The 17,773-nt window shown below is 44.4% G+C and overlaps 1 protein-coding gene across 1 annotated transcript in view; it reads right to left on the reverse strand.

The window, feature by feature from the left end:
* HERC2 (HECT and RLD domain containing E3 ubiquitin protein ligase 2) overlaps positions 1 to 17,773 on the reverse strand; it is a 227,857-nt gene that overhangs the window by 47,955 nt on the left and 162,129 nt on the right. The window contains exons 66-71 of the mRNA XM_011981498.1: positions 17,001 to 17,172; positions 15,948 to 16,131; positions 15,184 to 15,324; positions 10,606 to 10,797; positions 5,559 to 5,712; positions 80 to 187 (exon numbers count right to left, since the gene is read on the reverse strand). Coding sequence (XP_011836888.1) covers positions 80 to 187; positions 5,559 to 5,712; positions 10,606 to 10,797; positions 15,184 to 15,324; positions 15,948 to 16,131; positions 17,001 to 17,172 — 951 coding nt within the window. The remainder of the gene's footprint in view (positions 1 to 79; positions 188 to 5,558; positions 5,713 to 10,605; positions 10,798 to 15,183; positions 15,325 to 15,947; positions 16,132 to 17,000; positions 17,173 to 17,773) is intronic.

Raw genomic sequence — 17,773 nt, forward strand, 5'->3', positions numbered from 1 at the left:
CACGGAGACAATCCTGCCTCAACCTCCTGTCCTTACCTGACCGCACGGAGACAATCCTGCCTCAACCTCCTGTCCTTACCTGACCGCACGGAGACGATCCTGTTGACGCCGTCCATGATTGTGAGAGGGTCGTGGCGCCTCTCCGTGGAGCACTGCCGGTCAAATTCCACCCTGAGTCCTTCTGCACCTGGAGGACAGAACACAAAACACAGCAACCACTTCAGATCAGCACCCAAAGTAGAAACAGTGCACCAAGGAGAAACAGTGAAACTAAAACCACGTTTAACAGTGAATGAACAGCAGAAAGTCAGAAAGAACTGGCCTCAAATACAAGCATCTCAGACTGACCGCCCCTTTCCCCAGCTCATCCCCACTGAAGATTATGTCTGTGGACTGCAAGGCCAGAAAACACTTCCACTTGGCCAATTTGTTTTGTGCTGTCACTCCTGGGCAGACTTTCCCACTGCAACCCCACTCCCCGATCAAGCTTTACAGCGAACCTCACACTGACCAGGGGCTGCGGGAATGCCCAAAGTGCAGCCCAGTCAGACGGCAGTTGTGGGTCACCTGGGGAGTGAGGAGCACCTCAACTCCTGGCTTGTCCAGAGAACTTGAGGATTGCTTGGTGTGGAGAACACGCATGTCGGGTGTGAGAGGTGTGCAAGCAGAGGTACAAGAGTTTTCCTTCAGGCTGGAAGACCTTTAAGGTCTAGCAGAGGATGGCAGTGAGGGGCCAGGAAAGAGGTAGGCGGGGAAGGAAGGAAGGAGGAAAGATGTGGAGCAGGGGCTCAGGTTCCCTCCTACGGTTACAGGGTTGAGAGGCTTGGACTGGTTTTAAAACACTATCTCTGGATGCTCTGTTGGGGCCTGATTCTGGGGAGACCACAGGAGGTGGGGAGTGGTAGCAGGAATACAGGGAGGCAGCTAGGATGTGACTGCTGGGATGATAACCAGGTGAGACCCCACGGTGCTCTAGCCCAGAATGTCTAGAGTGAGGGAGAAATGGGTGAATTTGGAATATATTTTAAAAAGCAGAGAAAACAGGATTTGTTGGTGGACTGGATATAAAGTGAGAGAGAAACAGAAAGAAAAAGGGTCACAAGATTTTCGTCTAGGCAAATGTTGACTAGGAATATCCTTTGTTCTTTAAATTTCCATCATGAAGTAATACTTAAAGTTTAAAAACGCTTTTCTGGGCCAGAGGCAGTGGTACACGCCTATAATCCCAGCACTTTGGGAGACCAAGGCAGCCAGCTTGCTTGAGCTCAGGAGTTCAAGACAGGCCTGGACAACATGGTGAAATCCTTTCTCTATATAAAATTTTTAAAATTAGCTGGACACGGCCTATAGTCCCAGTTACTGAGGAGGCTAAGGAAGGGGGATCGCTTGAGTCCAGAGGTTGGGGCTATAGTGAGCCAAGATCGTACCACTGTACCCCACCCTGGGCGACAAAGTGACAAAGCTTTTCTGAATCTCACCTCATTCTAAAAGTTCAAGAAAAATTATTTCACATAAAAATGAGCAAGATAAAAGTATAAGACCAAATACAATAAAAAGTTATTGTAAGAAAAAGGGAATAGGCTGGGCACGGTGGCTCACACCTGTAATTCTCAACACTTTGGGAGGCCCAGCTGGGAGAATCACTTGAGCCCAGGAGTTTGAGACAAGACTGGGCAACACAGAGAGACTCATCTCCACGAAAAATAAAAATAAGTTAACCATGCGTGGTGGCACAAGCCTGTAGTCCCAGCTTCTCAGAAGGCTGATGGGGAAGGATGGCTTGAGCCTGGGAGGTCGAGGCTGCAGTGAGTCAGAATCATGCCACTGCACTGCAGCCTGGGTGTCAGAGCAAGACTCTGTCTCCAGAAAAAAAACAGCGAGAATAAGGAACAAAATAACATCCCTATAGGCAATAAAAGCAGGCCAGAAAGATATGTCCACAAAACACATCAATCCTGATCATTTCAAAACAAATAGAGTGAAATTAGAAAAATGATACAAGACATGAAAGAACCACATAAATCAGACAGGAAAACCAAAAAAATTAAATAAAGCTGAAGACAGAATTACAATGAAAACAAAACTACATTCCAATGGAGACTAAAACAGAGTGTAAAATAAATACAGCAGATGTTACCTTAAGACAAATAGGAAAAAAGGAGAAACTTGTTTAAAAAGAAACAGAGGTAAAAGGTACTTGAAAGAGAAAGTAACCAACATTAACTCTAAAAGTCATAAACTATCCAATGCATGGATAGTTTTCTAGGGACCAAGTGTCCCTAGAAAAGACTGCTAAGCAAGGTTACAGAACAAACACTGCAGATTGCAATTCAAGAGAATTGCAAAACAGACTTGGGACAACAGACTAAAGGAGCACCACTTACCCGAGAACATCACCGAGAACGGCCGCACGAAGGCACATTCTAGTAAAATCACCGAAAAAACACACACGGCTTCTCACAGAGAACACCAAGAATGGCCGTGCGGACACACATTCTAGTAAAATCACCAAGAAAACACACACAGCTTCTAACCAAGAACATCGCCGAGAACGGCTGCACGGACGCACATTCTAGTAAAATCACCGAGAAAACACATGCAGCTTCTCACCAGGAACATCACCGAGAACATGCGACAAACGCACATTCTAGTAAAATTACCGAAAAAACTCACAAGACTTCTAACTGGGAACATCACCGAGAACGGCCACACTAATGCACATTCTAGTAAAATTACCAAAAAAACTCACAAGACTTCTAACTGGGAACATCACCGAGAACGGCCACACTAATGCACATTCTAGTAAAATTACTGAAAAAACACACGGCCACACAAACAAACATTCTAGTAAAATTACCGAAAAAACACACACAACTTCTAACTAGGAACATCGCCGAGAATGGCCACACGAATGCATATTCTAGTAAAATTACCAAAAAAAACACAGGCAACTTCTAACCGGGAACGTCACCGAGAATGGCCACATGAACGCACATTCTAGTAAAATTACCAAAAAAACACATGCAACTTCTAACCAGGAACGTCGCCAAGAACGGCCACATGAACGAATTCTAGTAAAATTACCGAAAAAGCACACACGATTTCTCAAGAACATCGCTGAGAATAGCCACTGTGACTTCTAACCGAGAACATCACCAAGAATGGTCACACAAACACCCATTCTAGTACAGAACGGCCACAAGAAAGCACATTCTAGTAAAATTACCAAGAAAACATGTGCGGCTTCTAACCGAGAACATCGCCGAGAACGGCCACACAAACGCACATTCTAGTAAAATTACCAAGAAAGCACACGCGGCTGCTAACCAAGAACATCGCCGACAACGGCCACACAAATGCACATTCTAGTAAAATTAACAAGAAAACACAAGCGGCTTTTTACCAGAACGGCCACACGAACGCACGTTCTAGTAAAATTACCGAGAAAACACACGTGACTTCTAACTGAGAACATCGCCAAGAACAGCCACACGAACGCACCTTCTAGTAGAATTACCGAGAAAACACACGCAGCTTCTAACCCAGAACATCACCGAGAACGGCCACATGAATGTACGTTCTAGTAGAATTACCGAGAAAACACACATGGCGTCTAATCGAGAACGTCGCCAAGAACAGCCACACGAACGTACATTCTAATAAAATGACTGAAAGAACACACGTGACTTCTAAGGGGAAAAGATGTTATCATTTTCACATTTTCACAGAGGAAAAAGACGTGACCCAAGGCTTTAACACCCAGAAAAACTACCTTTCAAATTCAAAGGACAAAAACTCTCGTGGACAAGTCTGACCTCAGGGGCTAATGAGGAATTCAGTAGAGTGCACTTCAGACCCCACAAGGACCAGTCAGTAAAACTAAGACTTGAAGACTGAAAGAAAGTATGGTACGTAACAGCTATTATGCTCTTGTAGATGCAGTATAATCATTTTAATAAATTTGAGGAAATTAGGGCATATTCTAAGATTTTTAAGAATTTCAGTAATTATACTGATGTTGGCAGTATTGAAATTATATCCTAAGTCTGTCATATATGCAATGTGGTTACGTAAAGCAAATGAAAAATCACGAGATATTTTATCAAACAGTATCTTGGAACCAGGATTCAATATGGAAGAAAAGAGAGGCAGATGTAACAGAAGTACAGACCTTGTACTTTTGAATTTGAGTAGAAGGAATCAGCACATTAGCCAGGCGAGGTGGCACGCACCTGTACTCCTAGCTACTCAGGAGGCTGAGGCAGGAGGATCAGTTGAGCCCGGGAATTCGAGGCTACAGTGAGCTATAACCGCACTCTGCACTCCAGCCTGGGTGACAGAGCAAGATTCTGTTTCTAAACAAATAAATACATAAATAAAATATAAAAAATAAATAAAAGGAAAACATTTTTAAGTATCAGTACGAACTCAAAAGAATCCAGGGCAGATCCCAGGTGAAGAAGAGTGGCAACCTACAAAAAACCAAGGTCACCATGTTTAGACTGCCTGGACGCGACCAAAGACCACCGGAATCACTTCAGGTGCCACACTGAAGAGGCTGCCACTGTCTAGAAACAGGATAATCTCAGCTTTAACAAAGATAATCACAATAAAGTAAAACGATCACATATGTTTCAATCCATGAGTTCATAATAATATTTAAAAAAAAAAAAGGTCACCTTCAAGAAATGACAGGAAACCAATTCATTCTCTGGTCAACGGAAGGAAGAATCAAGCTTTTGTCTTTCTCAGGCAAACAGCACCTTGGGCAACCAACTATAGGATGAGGGGAAATGTCTCTTTATAAGAAAGTATTCCAGCTAATAAATAAGCAAGAGATGATTCCACCAGAATAGTACCATTTGTAGCCCGTCGTGGGCCAACGGCCTCAGGTGCTAATAAGCCCCAGGGGCTGCTGATGTCACAAAAGAAACACAGGCAGGTAGGAGGGGCCTGCGGGGGCTGAGTCACAGCCACTAAGGAGCTGGCGAAAGGGGCGGAACTTATGGGCCTCCGAATCAGGCAGCACCTTGCAGAAGGACGGGCCTGAGGAACACACTGAACAGCAGCACGCGTGTCCAGTCAGCAAATTCAGGCTGCAGGGAAGTCTGCTGGATCAAAGGCCAGGGCCTCAACAATTTTCTTAATAATTTTTCTTGAGTTGTTAAAAAGAAAAGAAAGATACACACACGGATAACAGAAGCTGTCCAGAAATGCAAGTCAGTGATGGCTCAACGTCAGGACAGCATCACTCAGAGGGACGTCAGGGGACAGGCTGAGGGCTTCCGGAATCTGCCACAGGTTACGTCTAGACCTGGGTCATGATGACTAGGGCGTCTGCCTGATTATCATGACGCTAAACATTTACTTTGTGTGACTTTCTGTATGATTTATTGTGCAAAAGAAGTTTCTTAGAAAAGGGGAGAAAAGTGATTCTGAAGCAATTCTGTATCTTCTTTTTATAAAACGGAGACGGCTGTTTCTACTGAAGCAATTGGAGAATCACACCGTTCTGAAGGTGGAAACGCTGCAGCTCCTCCCTGGGGCCGGCCCCGTACCTGGTATCTTCACGGTGCCGCTGGTGGAGGTGTCGTCGGTGTAAGGGTGGCTGCTCTCCACCACCACAGGCTGAGAAGAGAGACGGCCGCTCTGCGAGTCTGTGGCCACGTCCTCCAACTCGGTGACGCAGAGCTCCAACAGCATATCTGCCACCTGGAGAGGAAGCAAGGACATGAACAAAGAGGCCGACAATTCCACACCTGGTCACCTGCATGCCACCTCTGTCCGTCCTGCTCCAGAGCTCCACAAGGACACGGTGGCAGATTGGAGGGCTTGGAGTTTGAGAAATTGAGTTCAAATCAGGGCTTGGCTTCCTTGCACATAAAACAGAGACAGCACAGAGCTTGAAAGGTGCTGTGAAGCTTAGAGATGATCTATATTAAAAAGTCGTTGGGGCCAGGCCTGGTGGCTCATGCCTGTAATCCCAGCACTTTGGGAGGCCGAGGCAGGCAGACCACCTGAGGTCGGGAGTTCAAGACCAGCCTGGCCAACACGGAAAAAACCCATCTTTACTAAAAATACAAAATTAGCCAGGCATGGTGGCGCACGTCTGTAATCCTGGCTACTCAGGAGGCTGAGGCAGGAGAATCGCTTGAACCCGGGAGGCGGAGGTTGTGGTGAGCCGAGATCGCACCATTGCACCCCAGCCTGGGTGACCCAAGCAAGACTGTGTCTCAAAAAAAAAAAAAAAGTCATTGGGTGCAGTGCAGTGGCTCATGCCTGTAATACAAGCATTTCAGGAGGCTGAGGCAGGCAGATCACTTGAGATGAGGAGTTCGAGACCAGCCTGGCCAATATGGTGAAACCCCACCTCTACTAAAAATACAAACTAAAAATGCCTGTAGTCCCAGCTACTCAGGAGGCTGAGACAGGAGAATCGCCTGAACTCAGGAGGTGAAGGTTGCAGAGCTAAGAATGCGCCGCTGCACTCCAGCCTGATGGACAGAGAGAGGCTCTGTATCAAAAAAAAAAAAAAGAAAGAAAAGAAAAGAAAAAAAAAGTAGTTGGAAGGCTCCCAACACACACAACACTTAACATGTGCCAGCTGATCAGATGAAACACCGTGCTAACAACGGCTTCATTTCACACCAAGACACGATCACTTCCTAGTGAGGAAAGTTGGCCTTGGAAACAAAACTATCAAGGGAAGGAGCACCCAGTAGGTGAAAATGACCACAATCCCAGAAGGCAACGGAGCCCGGTGGGAGGGGCACGAATCAGGAACCATCAAGCCGCCCAGGCCAGACAGAGAGTCTGTGACAGGAGGGATCACCGACCCCAACACGGCTGCCCTTCCTGACCCAGTACACTAGGGGTCAGACCCACGCCACATTCTCAACAATCCACAGTGTTCTTATTTTATTTTAAAAATCATTGGTGATTCACAATCACCAATTGTAACCTTTTACAATTAAGGTTAAGAGTGGTGATTATGGCCGGGCGCAGTGGCTGAAGCCTGTAATTCCAGCACTTTGGGAGGCCGAGACGGGCGGATCACGAGGTCAGGAGATCGAGACCATCCTGTCTAACAGGTGAAACCCCGTCTCTACTAAAAATACAAAAAACTAGCCGGGCGAGGTGGCGGGCGCCTGTAGTCCCAGCTACTCGGGAGGCTGAGCCAGGAGAATGGCGTAAACCCAGGAGGCGGAGCTTGCAGTGAGCTGAGATCCGGCCACTGCACTCCAGCCTGGGCGGCAGAGCGAGACTCCGTCTCAAAAAAAAAAGAGTGGTGATTATAACCTCTGTTATTTCTAAAAATAAATGAGAGAATATGTCATAATAGCAATAATCTATTAACCCCAAAATTTTTAATCCAGAAAAAAATAAAACTCTTCTAATGCCCATTCTATACTTTTTAGAAATAGATTATTCTTTTTTCTATTTTTCCTCATATGTAGGTAAGAAATAGCTTTGCTTAGTAAACATATTATTATATATTAATAACAAACTAATACCACTGTCATATAGGCATGATTTAAAATCTAAATTTCTCTCTCTGAATCCCAAATATCAGGTTAGGGCAGAACACAGAAATAGCCATCTTGCCAACCTGGCAAGGGCAGTATGAAAACGGCCATATCCTTATTCCTGTCTCTCCTGGAACCTGGTTGAGTTACTGAAAGCAGATGTCGGCATCATCAAGCGCCCGTGTGCAGAGCTGACCAGGGGCTCTGGCCTTCAAAGGCTGCTCTGCCAAAGGCATCATCTGCAGAGGGGTCATGACAGAGCTGGTGCTCAGAGCACTCAGGGTTCCAACCCATCTCTTCCACCTACCAGCAAAGTGAGTGTCCTCAAGCCGTAACAACCTCTCAGCCTCAGTTTCCTCATTCATATATAAAGGTAACCCCTACCCTCTGTACTGAGAATGCAGGATGTGCATGGCAAAGGCTCAGAATTATTTTAAATTCAAGTTCTCATTCATACCCTTCCCTCTCACAAATGCAATAAGCTTATGAAAAAAAATAACAGTGCTTATGGCAATTCACCTCGATTTCATCTCTTAGAATTATGCCAAGTAACTCATCTCAAAAAACTAGAAAAAAGGGAACCTATAGCTTTTTAGTTCTTCATGAATAGCAGATGAAGAAATAACAAGCCCCTAAAATATCTACCAAACCTTTGCTGTGCTTTCAAGACTGCTCAGCTCTACTTAAGTGCTTTATCATTTTGGTGATCATGTAAGTTACTAAAATTTCTGACTATCAGAAGCTTTAACGTTCCAGAATTGTAGATAAAGGACTATGAACTTGCATTTAATGATTTTTTAAAAAAATCTAATTCTACTTAAAAACTTTAGAAGTTCCTTTAAAGAGAATATTCTTCTAACTAAAGCCAAAAATCATAATAGGCACAGAAACTGCCTAAACTAAGTGACAGAGTAAGACTTTCCTCCACACAAAGTAGCCACCCAGAGAAAGGGATGAAGTATCTGTAGCCAGGAAGGACATCTCAGGCTCCCTGGCAGGGCAGAGCACGGCTGCTGATTGTGTTCTTAAGGAAGCCCACGGCCTTTAGGACTGATCAGGCCTATTTCTAAGACATAGTAATAAGATACTCACTTTATACTGCAGACCTACAGACCAGTTCAACAGCTACTAGCCACATGTGCCTCAGGTTGAGTGTTTTAAACCCTTTGGTTCCTCAGGTGCACTAGCCATATCTCAGTGCTCATGTCATACGTGGCTGGTGCCAACAGTCCCAGATGGCTCCTGTCCAGAACATTTCCACAGGGACAAAGTCCTAGGGACCCAGTGCTACCAAACATTAAAAACATTTTAAAGCTATAATAGTTAAAATACCATAGTATTAGAGTCTACAAAGTTTTGTAAATAGACCCAAATGCACACAGGAATTTAGAATATGATAAAACTGGTTTTTAAATCACCAGGGAAAAGAAGAATTGTTCAATAAATGATGTTAGGGCAACGCTTATCATCTAGGAAAAAAATAAAGTTGGATCCCTATTTTATTCTTACATCAAAATAAATCCCAGGTGCCTAAAAAATGTAAACAATACATGAAATCAAAAAAAACTTAGAAGAAGGCCGGGCGCGGTGGCTCATGCCTGTAATCCCAGCACTTTGGAAGGCTGAGGTGGACAGATCACTTGAGGTTAGCAGTTGGAGACCAGCTGGGCCAACATGGTGAAACCCTATCTCAACTAAAAATACAAAAATTAGCCAGGCGTCGAAGCACGCCTGTAATCCCAGCCACTCGGGGAGCTGAGGCACAAGAATCACTTGATCCCGGGAGGCAGAGGTGATCCCGGGAGGCCGAGATCGCACCACCGCACTCCAGCCCTGGTGAAGGAGAAACTGTCTCAAAAAACTTGGAAGAAAATTTGGAAGAATTTATTTAAAACAATGTCAGATAAGCGAGCATTTTTTTTTTTTTCAGCATAATACAAAACTCAGAAGGCATAAATGAAAAAAACTGACAGATTTGATCATGTAATAATTAAAAATCTACATGGCAAAAAAATATCAAACTAATAATGAAAGATAAACTGGGGTGGAAACTGTAAGACACATGATAGAAAAGGGACTTAAAGAACTCTGATGAATCATTTTTTAAAAGATGCACAAATCAGGCCGGGCGTGGTGGCTCACGCCTGTAATCCCAGCACTTTGGGAGGCCAAGACGGGTGGATCACGAGGTCAGGAGATTGAGACCATCCTGGCTAAGACGGCGAAACCCCCGTCTCTACTAAAAAACACACAAAAAATTAGCCGGGCGTGGTGGTGGGGGCCTGTAATCCCAGCACTTTGGGAGGCCGAGACGGGTGGATCACGAGGTCAGGAGATTGAGACCATCCTGGCTAACACCGTGAAACCCCGTCTCTACTAAAAAACACAAAAAAAATTAGCCGGGCGTGGTGGCGGGGGCCTGTAGTCCCAGCTACTCAGGAGGCTGAGGCAGGAGAATGGTGTGAACCTGGGAAGCGGAGCTTGCAGTGAGCCGAGATCGCGCCACTGCACTCCAGCCTGGGTGACAGAGTAAGACCCCGTCACAAAAAAAAAAAGATGCACAAATCAGTTGTAAAACAGGTAAAGGGGCCAGGTGCGATGGCTCACGCCTGTAATCCCAGCACTTTGGGAGGCCGAGGCAGGTGGATCAAGAGGTCAGGAGATCAAGACCATCCTGGCTAACACAGTGAAACCCCGTCTCTACTAAAAATACAAAAACAATTAGTGGGTGTGGTGGCGGGCGCCTGTAGTCCCAGCTACTCAGGAGGCTGAGGCAGGAGAATGGCGTGAACCTGGGAAGCGGAGCTTGCAGTGAGCCGAGATCGCGCCACTGCACTCCAGTCTGGGCGACAGAGCAAGACTCCGTCTCAAAAAAACAAACAACAAAAAACAGGTAAAGGATGTCACTGGGGCAAATGCTAAAACGTTTTGTCCTAAAGGAGTGCTCCTAACCTGCTGTCTACTAGGATGAAACCCAGCACAAGATTACCGGTGATCCACAGCTGCTCTCCCTTGGAGAGGAGGTTGGCACCATGTGGAGGAGGTAGGGTCAGATGGCCCGGCCCTCCCTGAGACTCACCTGCAGGTAGGCAGTCCCCATGCCGGAAAGCACCGCAGACAGCACGTCCCTGCCCCTGTCCCCGGCCCGGCTGCACACCGACAGCTTGAGCAGGTCCACCACCACACGGGTGTCATCCGCAATCAGCAGACTGGTGAACTCATCCAAGGCCTGAGGCTCCAGACCCGCTGCTTTATTTTGGCTTTCAACATCCTAAGTCAAATGACATCCAACAATTAACATGAGGAATGATATGTTAAGAGATAAAGAATCACCAGTTTACCCACAAACTCAGAGAACACATGAATACCGAGTAAGAAACTTGAAGGTGTTTAAGACCTTAAGAAAACAGATTAAGAAATGATGGCCCCTAAAATCTCCACCAAGCCATGTACTATGTTTTCAAGACCAATGAACTGTTGTATTACCAATAGCATTTATCAAAAAGGGACGACTTAAGCTACAAAGAAATGACAATTTATTATGGGGTCCAAGTTTGGAGCACAGGCAGATACTATAGGGGGAGTTTTGGAATGAAGCTGCATCCTGTATAATCTACCCATAAGGTATGCTTGGAATCATTTATAAACTACATTTGTATTCTATAGTTGTATATATTTTGTCTAGATCCTCTCCATAATTCTTTCCTGGAATCTTATTTCAAATGACTCACTGGCATGTAACAAGCTCTCCACAGTCTCTCTCCCCTTGGTTTCACTGAAAACATACATAAAAGTCTTCTCATTACCACTCGTGTACTTCCCATTCCTGCCCTGTTAGCCTAAACATACTGCATCTTGATCCTTCACCTCCTCTCCTTGTTTGCTATGAGCCAATTCGCAGCATCACTGCACCCCCAGCTCCCACCCCACGGAGGTGCCTTGCCCAGGATGGCCGCCCCCCTCCCCGGCTTGTCAGCACACAGGAGCCTCCTGGAGGGCAGCGTCAGGACTGAATTTGGGGAAAGTGGAAAGGCCCTTGTCAGAGCCAGGGACTCCCACTGCTTCTGACCCAGCATGGGAACCGCTGTACCGAGCAGGGGTGTCAACCCCTTCTCCTCCCCCAGGCACAGTCTGCTCCCCAGAGGAAGAACAAGAGCCAGGGAAGTGCCTCTTTTCTCTCCTGCTTTCTGGACCTCAGCAAATCCAGTGTGAGTCTTTCCACAAACATAAACAAGCTGGGGGAAGGACAGCCCCACATGTTCCCCTTAAGGGGAACATGACCCAACCAGGGTCCCTGGAAATCACACCACTCTGATTTAGGAACAAGGTTCTTCTCCCTTTAGGGAAACAGACCTTGCTCCTGCCTCTGCATGGAGACCCAAGGAGTAAGTGAAATTCATTATAAATGATGACATTCCAGAACATAACTCACTGAAGAACAGCAAAGCATTCAGCGAAACATATCAACAAGAATATCTTTGGTCTTGAGATTGAAATGTACCTACCATTTTTTTTAATGAGGGTGTCTTAAAAACATGCACACACACAAAGAAAATATGTCTAGAAGAATTGCTAAGGAAGAAAATCACGAGCAGCATATCCTGAAATATGAATTATAGCTTAATACTAATATTAAAATTGCTTTGCCTTAAATTCATGAGTCAAGCCAAAACTGAAATAATAGAAATACAGGGTTACAACTTGGATAATGCCTATGTCTCATAAATAAATTGGGGGGAAAGAAATCATATTATCCTTTTACCTAAAAACAAAAATGTTGCCTTCCTCGAGCAAGTGCTGCATTAAACCCTCAAACCAGGAGATTGCCAAAAATGAGAAGTTGATTCCAAGCACCTAATTCATAAATAGAGGCTTTCTTTTCACCATGGATGGTTATCAATAATTTCCGTAGGACATATTTTCTGCCAGCAGTAACAGCATAATAAATCAAGGGTTCCAAATGTAATTAAAAATAAAGTGTTTGTCCCCAATGTGGGAAGGCTGGCAAGGGAGTACACAAGAGCAGGGGCTGGCCTGGCATGGGGAGCACCCTGGCGGGCTGGCGAGGACATCCGCACATGGGGGGTTGGAGAGGGAGGGCCAGGCCAAGTGAGGAAGGTGCCACACTCTGGGTCAACATGGAGGTGGGGGGAGGGCCAGAGGTCACGTAGGGTGACCGTAGAGTGCCAGAGGCTGTACAGAGGAAGAAGGGTGCCCACCACGGAGTGGGGGACAGCCAAGATCGGAAGTTGATTATCTAAGGGGACTGAACTGTAAGTAAACAGCCTGCTGATGACAGGAGCCAGGTTTCCCACTTTCAGAGAAGAAAGTTATAAATACAGAAAGAGTGAAAACTAGAAATGAATCCTAGTTGGATTAGAATCAATCATATTGGTGTGAACTGGTGGTTTTCCATATACATAAATTTATAACAACATAAATACTGATGTGGGCCAAACACGGTGGCTCATGCCTGTAATCCCAGCACTTTGAGAGGATGAGGCAGGCAGATCACTTGAGCCCAGCCTAAGACCACCCTGGGCAACACGGCGAAACCCTATCTCTAAAAAAAAAAGAAAAAAGAAAAAAATACAAAAATTAGCCAGATGTGGTGGTGCATACTTCTAGTTCCAGCTACTTGGGAGGCTGAGGACGGCTTAAGATCAGGAGGTTGAGGCTGCAGTGAGCCAAGATTGTGCCACTGTACTCCAGCCTGGGCAACAGAACAAGACCCTGTCTAAAACAAAACAAAACAAAACACTGATGTATGTACCTATTATGTTACACGCACACATATTCATTCTCTACCACTGTCACCCAAACAGCAACAAGCACACAAAGGGCCCAGATCTTGATCTCTAAATGCCCTTCTCCACCAGAAAGAACTAGGACTTGTCAGAGAAATAACTGATTCCTATGTTGGAGCCTAAAACATCTTGTTGAGCCTGGAATTTTGTGTTGTGCCAAAAAGGAAATACTCAAAGAATGATGGGAATATGCCAGAAGAGCAGACACAATTCTACCAACTACTTACAGAATTAACCCCAGTCCTTCACCAACTCTTCCAAAAAACAGGAGAGAAAGGAACACCCTCCAATCTATGAAGCCAATATTGCCATAATACCCAAAGACATCACAAGAAAACTACAGAGCCGTATCCCTTATGAATACAGATGCAAAAATCTTCAACAAAATAGCAACAAACCAAATTTAGCAACATATAAAAGCATTATACAGCAAAAAAATATGGAAAGAGGGAGAGTAGGAATAAGCCCTGTGGTACTGGACTGGAATTAAAAGTATTGATTTGGGCTGTTAATGGTTTTTATTATATAGATAAATGCAGAAGGATAAATAAATGCTCGTGTGTATAGATCTATTTGCTGAGCGGGCCTAACCAACAACACTCAGTAACAATCAGCTTAGCAAGCACCCAGATCTTGGTTTCCAAATCCTACAAGTCACTAGCAGGAACCATGGCTTCTTGGAGAAATGGCTGATTCCAGGCAGGGGCAGGGTAGGTGAAAGATGAGTCTCGAGCACACTGTTGTGCCAGAAATGAAGGAAGACCCCTAAGAATTACGGGGACACATCAGACAATGGAACCAGTCCACAGGGTTCCCAATGACCAGTCCACACGAGTTCCAATAACCAGGTCCCAATGACCAGTCTACAGGAGTCCCAATGACCAGTCTACAGGAGTCCCAATGACCAGTCCACGGGAGTCCCAATGACCAAGTCTGGGACAATTTGGGTGTCAAATAATGAGAGTAACAAATGTCACTATTTGACTAAAACAGGAACTCCCGAATCTACACAATATAAACAGACAGACAGAAAGGTAGGTAGGTAGAAGACAGACGGATGAGACGGGAAAGCCTTCTCTTGCAAAAGAATGGCAACAATTACAACCAGAAGTAACAATAAATGTGAAAAATGAAAATGTGACAACCACCACAGTAATAATGGATTCAGCTAGAATCTTTAAGATGCTAAAAACTGGGAGGTAAAAGTATAATGAGGAACAAGACATTGACATAATCTCAAAAGTGTCTCCCCATGAGTACTAAACACACTTACTGATTTCCAGTGGAGAAACTTGGCGGAGACTCTTAACCAAGTGATAAGCTATCTCACCAATGATGCAGCAAATCAGAAATGCCCGAGTCCCAGCAGAGGCACTGAGAAGAATTCTGCACCACTCCTGCGCTATCTCACCAATGATGCAGCAAATCAGCAACACCTGAGTCCCAGCAGAGGCACTGAGAAGAATTCTGCACCACTCCTGTGGTGTCTGTCAAAACGAAGGACTGTTCCACACTGAAGACTAAAGAGGCAGTGTGCAATCCTAGGTTGGGTGCTAGACCTATAAGAATACTATTGGGATGATGAGCAAAATCCAAATATGTCTGGGTTTGAAAGTAATCCTGCATCAAGCTGTAGTCCTGACACTCAAGGAATATACGTGGAAGCAGTAAGCAGTGACAGGGACTGTGTCCTGCAACATTCCCACAAATGCTTCAAAGATGCTAACAAGTGGAAAGCCCAGGTGAATGGGATAGGAATCAACTGTGTTCCACTCCTAAGTACTATTCCTACTTCTGTGTACATTTAAGATTATTCCACAATACAAAGTTGAAGAAGAATGCCTCTTCACCTCTTTGGTTTTGGTCATGGTTTCTGCAATGATGCTTGCGGCTCCCAGGTCATCCGTCACTGGGATAAACGGCCGGGCGGAGGCTGAGGGGGCCGATGGAGTCACTGCAGAAGGGGTCACCGCGTCCTCAGAGGAAGCAATCTAGTCGAAGAGTGCACAGTAGGCGACGTAAGGGGAAAAACTCAACAACATAACATATTTCCTACGCAAGTCCCAAATGCTTTATCTAAAACTACTTGGGCTGTTTAGAATGTTCCAGAGTTTACAGAGGTAACATGCTGCCTACCTGACATAGCCACTACCACCCCCGGCTGGGCCTAGGACAGTTATGCAAAGTCAAGCACACTCATAGTTTCAAGAAAAACTATTAATATTCACAGCAGGTCCATGAACCAGACTAAAATGAGTTCACGTTATCTTAAAGTTGGTTTTTCCCCCCAAAATAAGTCACTAAAATTCTTGACCATCAGAACTTTAAGGTTTCAGAATTGCAGATAAAGGACTGTGAACTTGCACTTAATGATTTTCTGAAATAGATTTTTTTTTAAATTTTTTTAAAAAAGATTTTTTGAATTAGATTTTTTAAAAAAAGAAATCTAATTCCACTTAAGCACTTTAAAAGCTCCTTTACAGAGAATGTTCTTCTAAGTAACGCCAAAAATCAAAGCGAGAGGCACAGAAACAGCCTAAACTAAATGACAGAATGAGACTTTCCTAGACACAAAGTAGCCACCTTTTACCTTCTGATCTAAGGTTGCTTTTACCTCTCTCTTTTCTTGCCATGGATTTGGACTCAGCCTGTCTTCCATATCAACTGCCAGCATGCATTCTTCTCCATTCATGGGACTAGCCATGGCAGACGCGTCGGAAGGGGCCGCGGAGGAGAACGAGGGGCACTCCACCGGGGCAATCATGGCAGCTGGCATCAGGGCCCCGACAACGGCATCTCTGTCAGGACACAAAGCCCGGCCTGTGGTGAGCTGCCCCTTCTCCACAGCACCACAGGAAGTGGCGAGGCAGGACTAGCACGCATACTGAGGCATTTCCTCATTTTTATTGAATACATGTAAAAGAGTTTTGGAAACCAAACATTATTACCTGTATCCTTGGGCTAATAGCTAAAATGTTTACTCTGGATTTTATTTATTTGAAAAACCAGAGTAATAGCAGGTGAAAAACTGCCAAACATAAAAACCGGACCAGAATGAGACTCTGGCTCTCCCTGAGAAATCCTCTTGGGCTGCTGTGAGAGCCTGAGGGCTGGATAATTGACCAAGAGGCAATTTTGTGTTTACTGAAAGCCACATACTGGGCAGCTAGGACTCAATGGCCTCTACTGAATAACTGTTTTTGTTCTGAAACTAATTTTCTTATGTAAATACACCCGTCAGGTCCACAGGTGTGATACATTAATAGATTGGCAACTTATCTAGGCTGTGGAAAAGCAGCAGAAAAATACTGCAAAATGCCGCATTGGCAAAACTCAGCCTTCTCACGGGAGCGAAGGGGATGCTAAGTCGTCTTAGACATCACTATAAATTAGTATCACCTAATTCTTCTTTTCTTCCCCCAAATATTAATTGTTAGAGTCTACTGGTCAAAAAGAATAGTGAAAATGTTCAAGTTAGTTTTCGAATTCATATTTCAATGCCCATTAAAACACACACAAAGATATGATCAATTACCATCAAAGAACATGCGACTTACAACACACAGCATTTAAAGACAATAATATGACATTCTTGGAGACATCTGATCAACTAAAAGAAAAAAAATCACATAATTGCAGAATTCCAAAAACGAGCACAGGAGCCTACCTGGCGTACATGATTTGCAGCGCTGTGAGAATATGCGATAAGGCCTGCTGTTTGGCCAGATTTCCATCCAGTGACAAGAGAATCTTGGCAAGAGAAGGGCGATTCGGCTTAGAATTACTTGCACCACTTATTTTATTACTGGCAGCAGAAGAATCGGCATCTGAAGGCACGCCTATAAGGGAAAAGTAAAATGTGCATTTTGTTTTTAAGATCACAGTTTCCTCTATTTCTGTAAAATCTGACCTTATAGGTTAGTTCCAAAACACACTGCAATCTGCATTTTGCTATTTTACAGAGCACCTACTAGGCTCATTCACAGGCCTTCAGAATAAGAACACCACTTATCCATACTTTGATAAAGAAGCTATTTTCAGCAAAATTTCACTGTAACTGTAAAAAGATGTAGATGCTTGTATAAAATGCACTTACAAACGTTTATGTTATATACATATAAGCTATGAAAATGCTACAATTACTACCTGTGTTTTCTTAGCCTAGTAAGGCAAGACAAAAAAGAATACAAAATAATAAAGAGAGAAGATATTCACCAATAAAGTCTCATCAGGTTCACTTCCCTGCAAACTCCCAGGTCTCCGCAGGGGGAGGGAGCCAGGTGGAGCTGGGACATGTGTCTATGTCAACTCATCCAAATTGATACACAGATTTAATGCAATTCCTACCAGAATTCCCACAAGAGTTTTTGTCAAGATTATTCTAAAATGTATATGGAAAGGCAAAGGAACAAGAATAGAAATAGAAAAATAAGGAGGAGG

This window comes from Mandrillus leucophaeus, unplaced genomic scaffold (assembly GCF_000951045.1).
Source record: "Mandrillus leucophaeus isolate KB7577 unplaced genomic scaffold, Mleu.le_1.0 Scaffold227, whole genome shotgun sequence".
NCBI lineage: Eukaryota > Metazoa > Chordata > Mammalia > Primates > Cercopithecidae > Mandrillus > Mandrillus leucophaeus.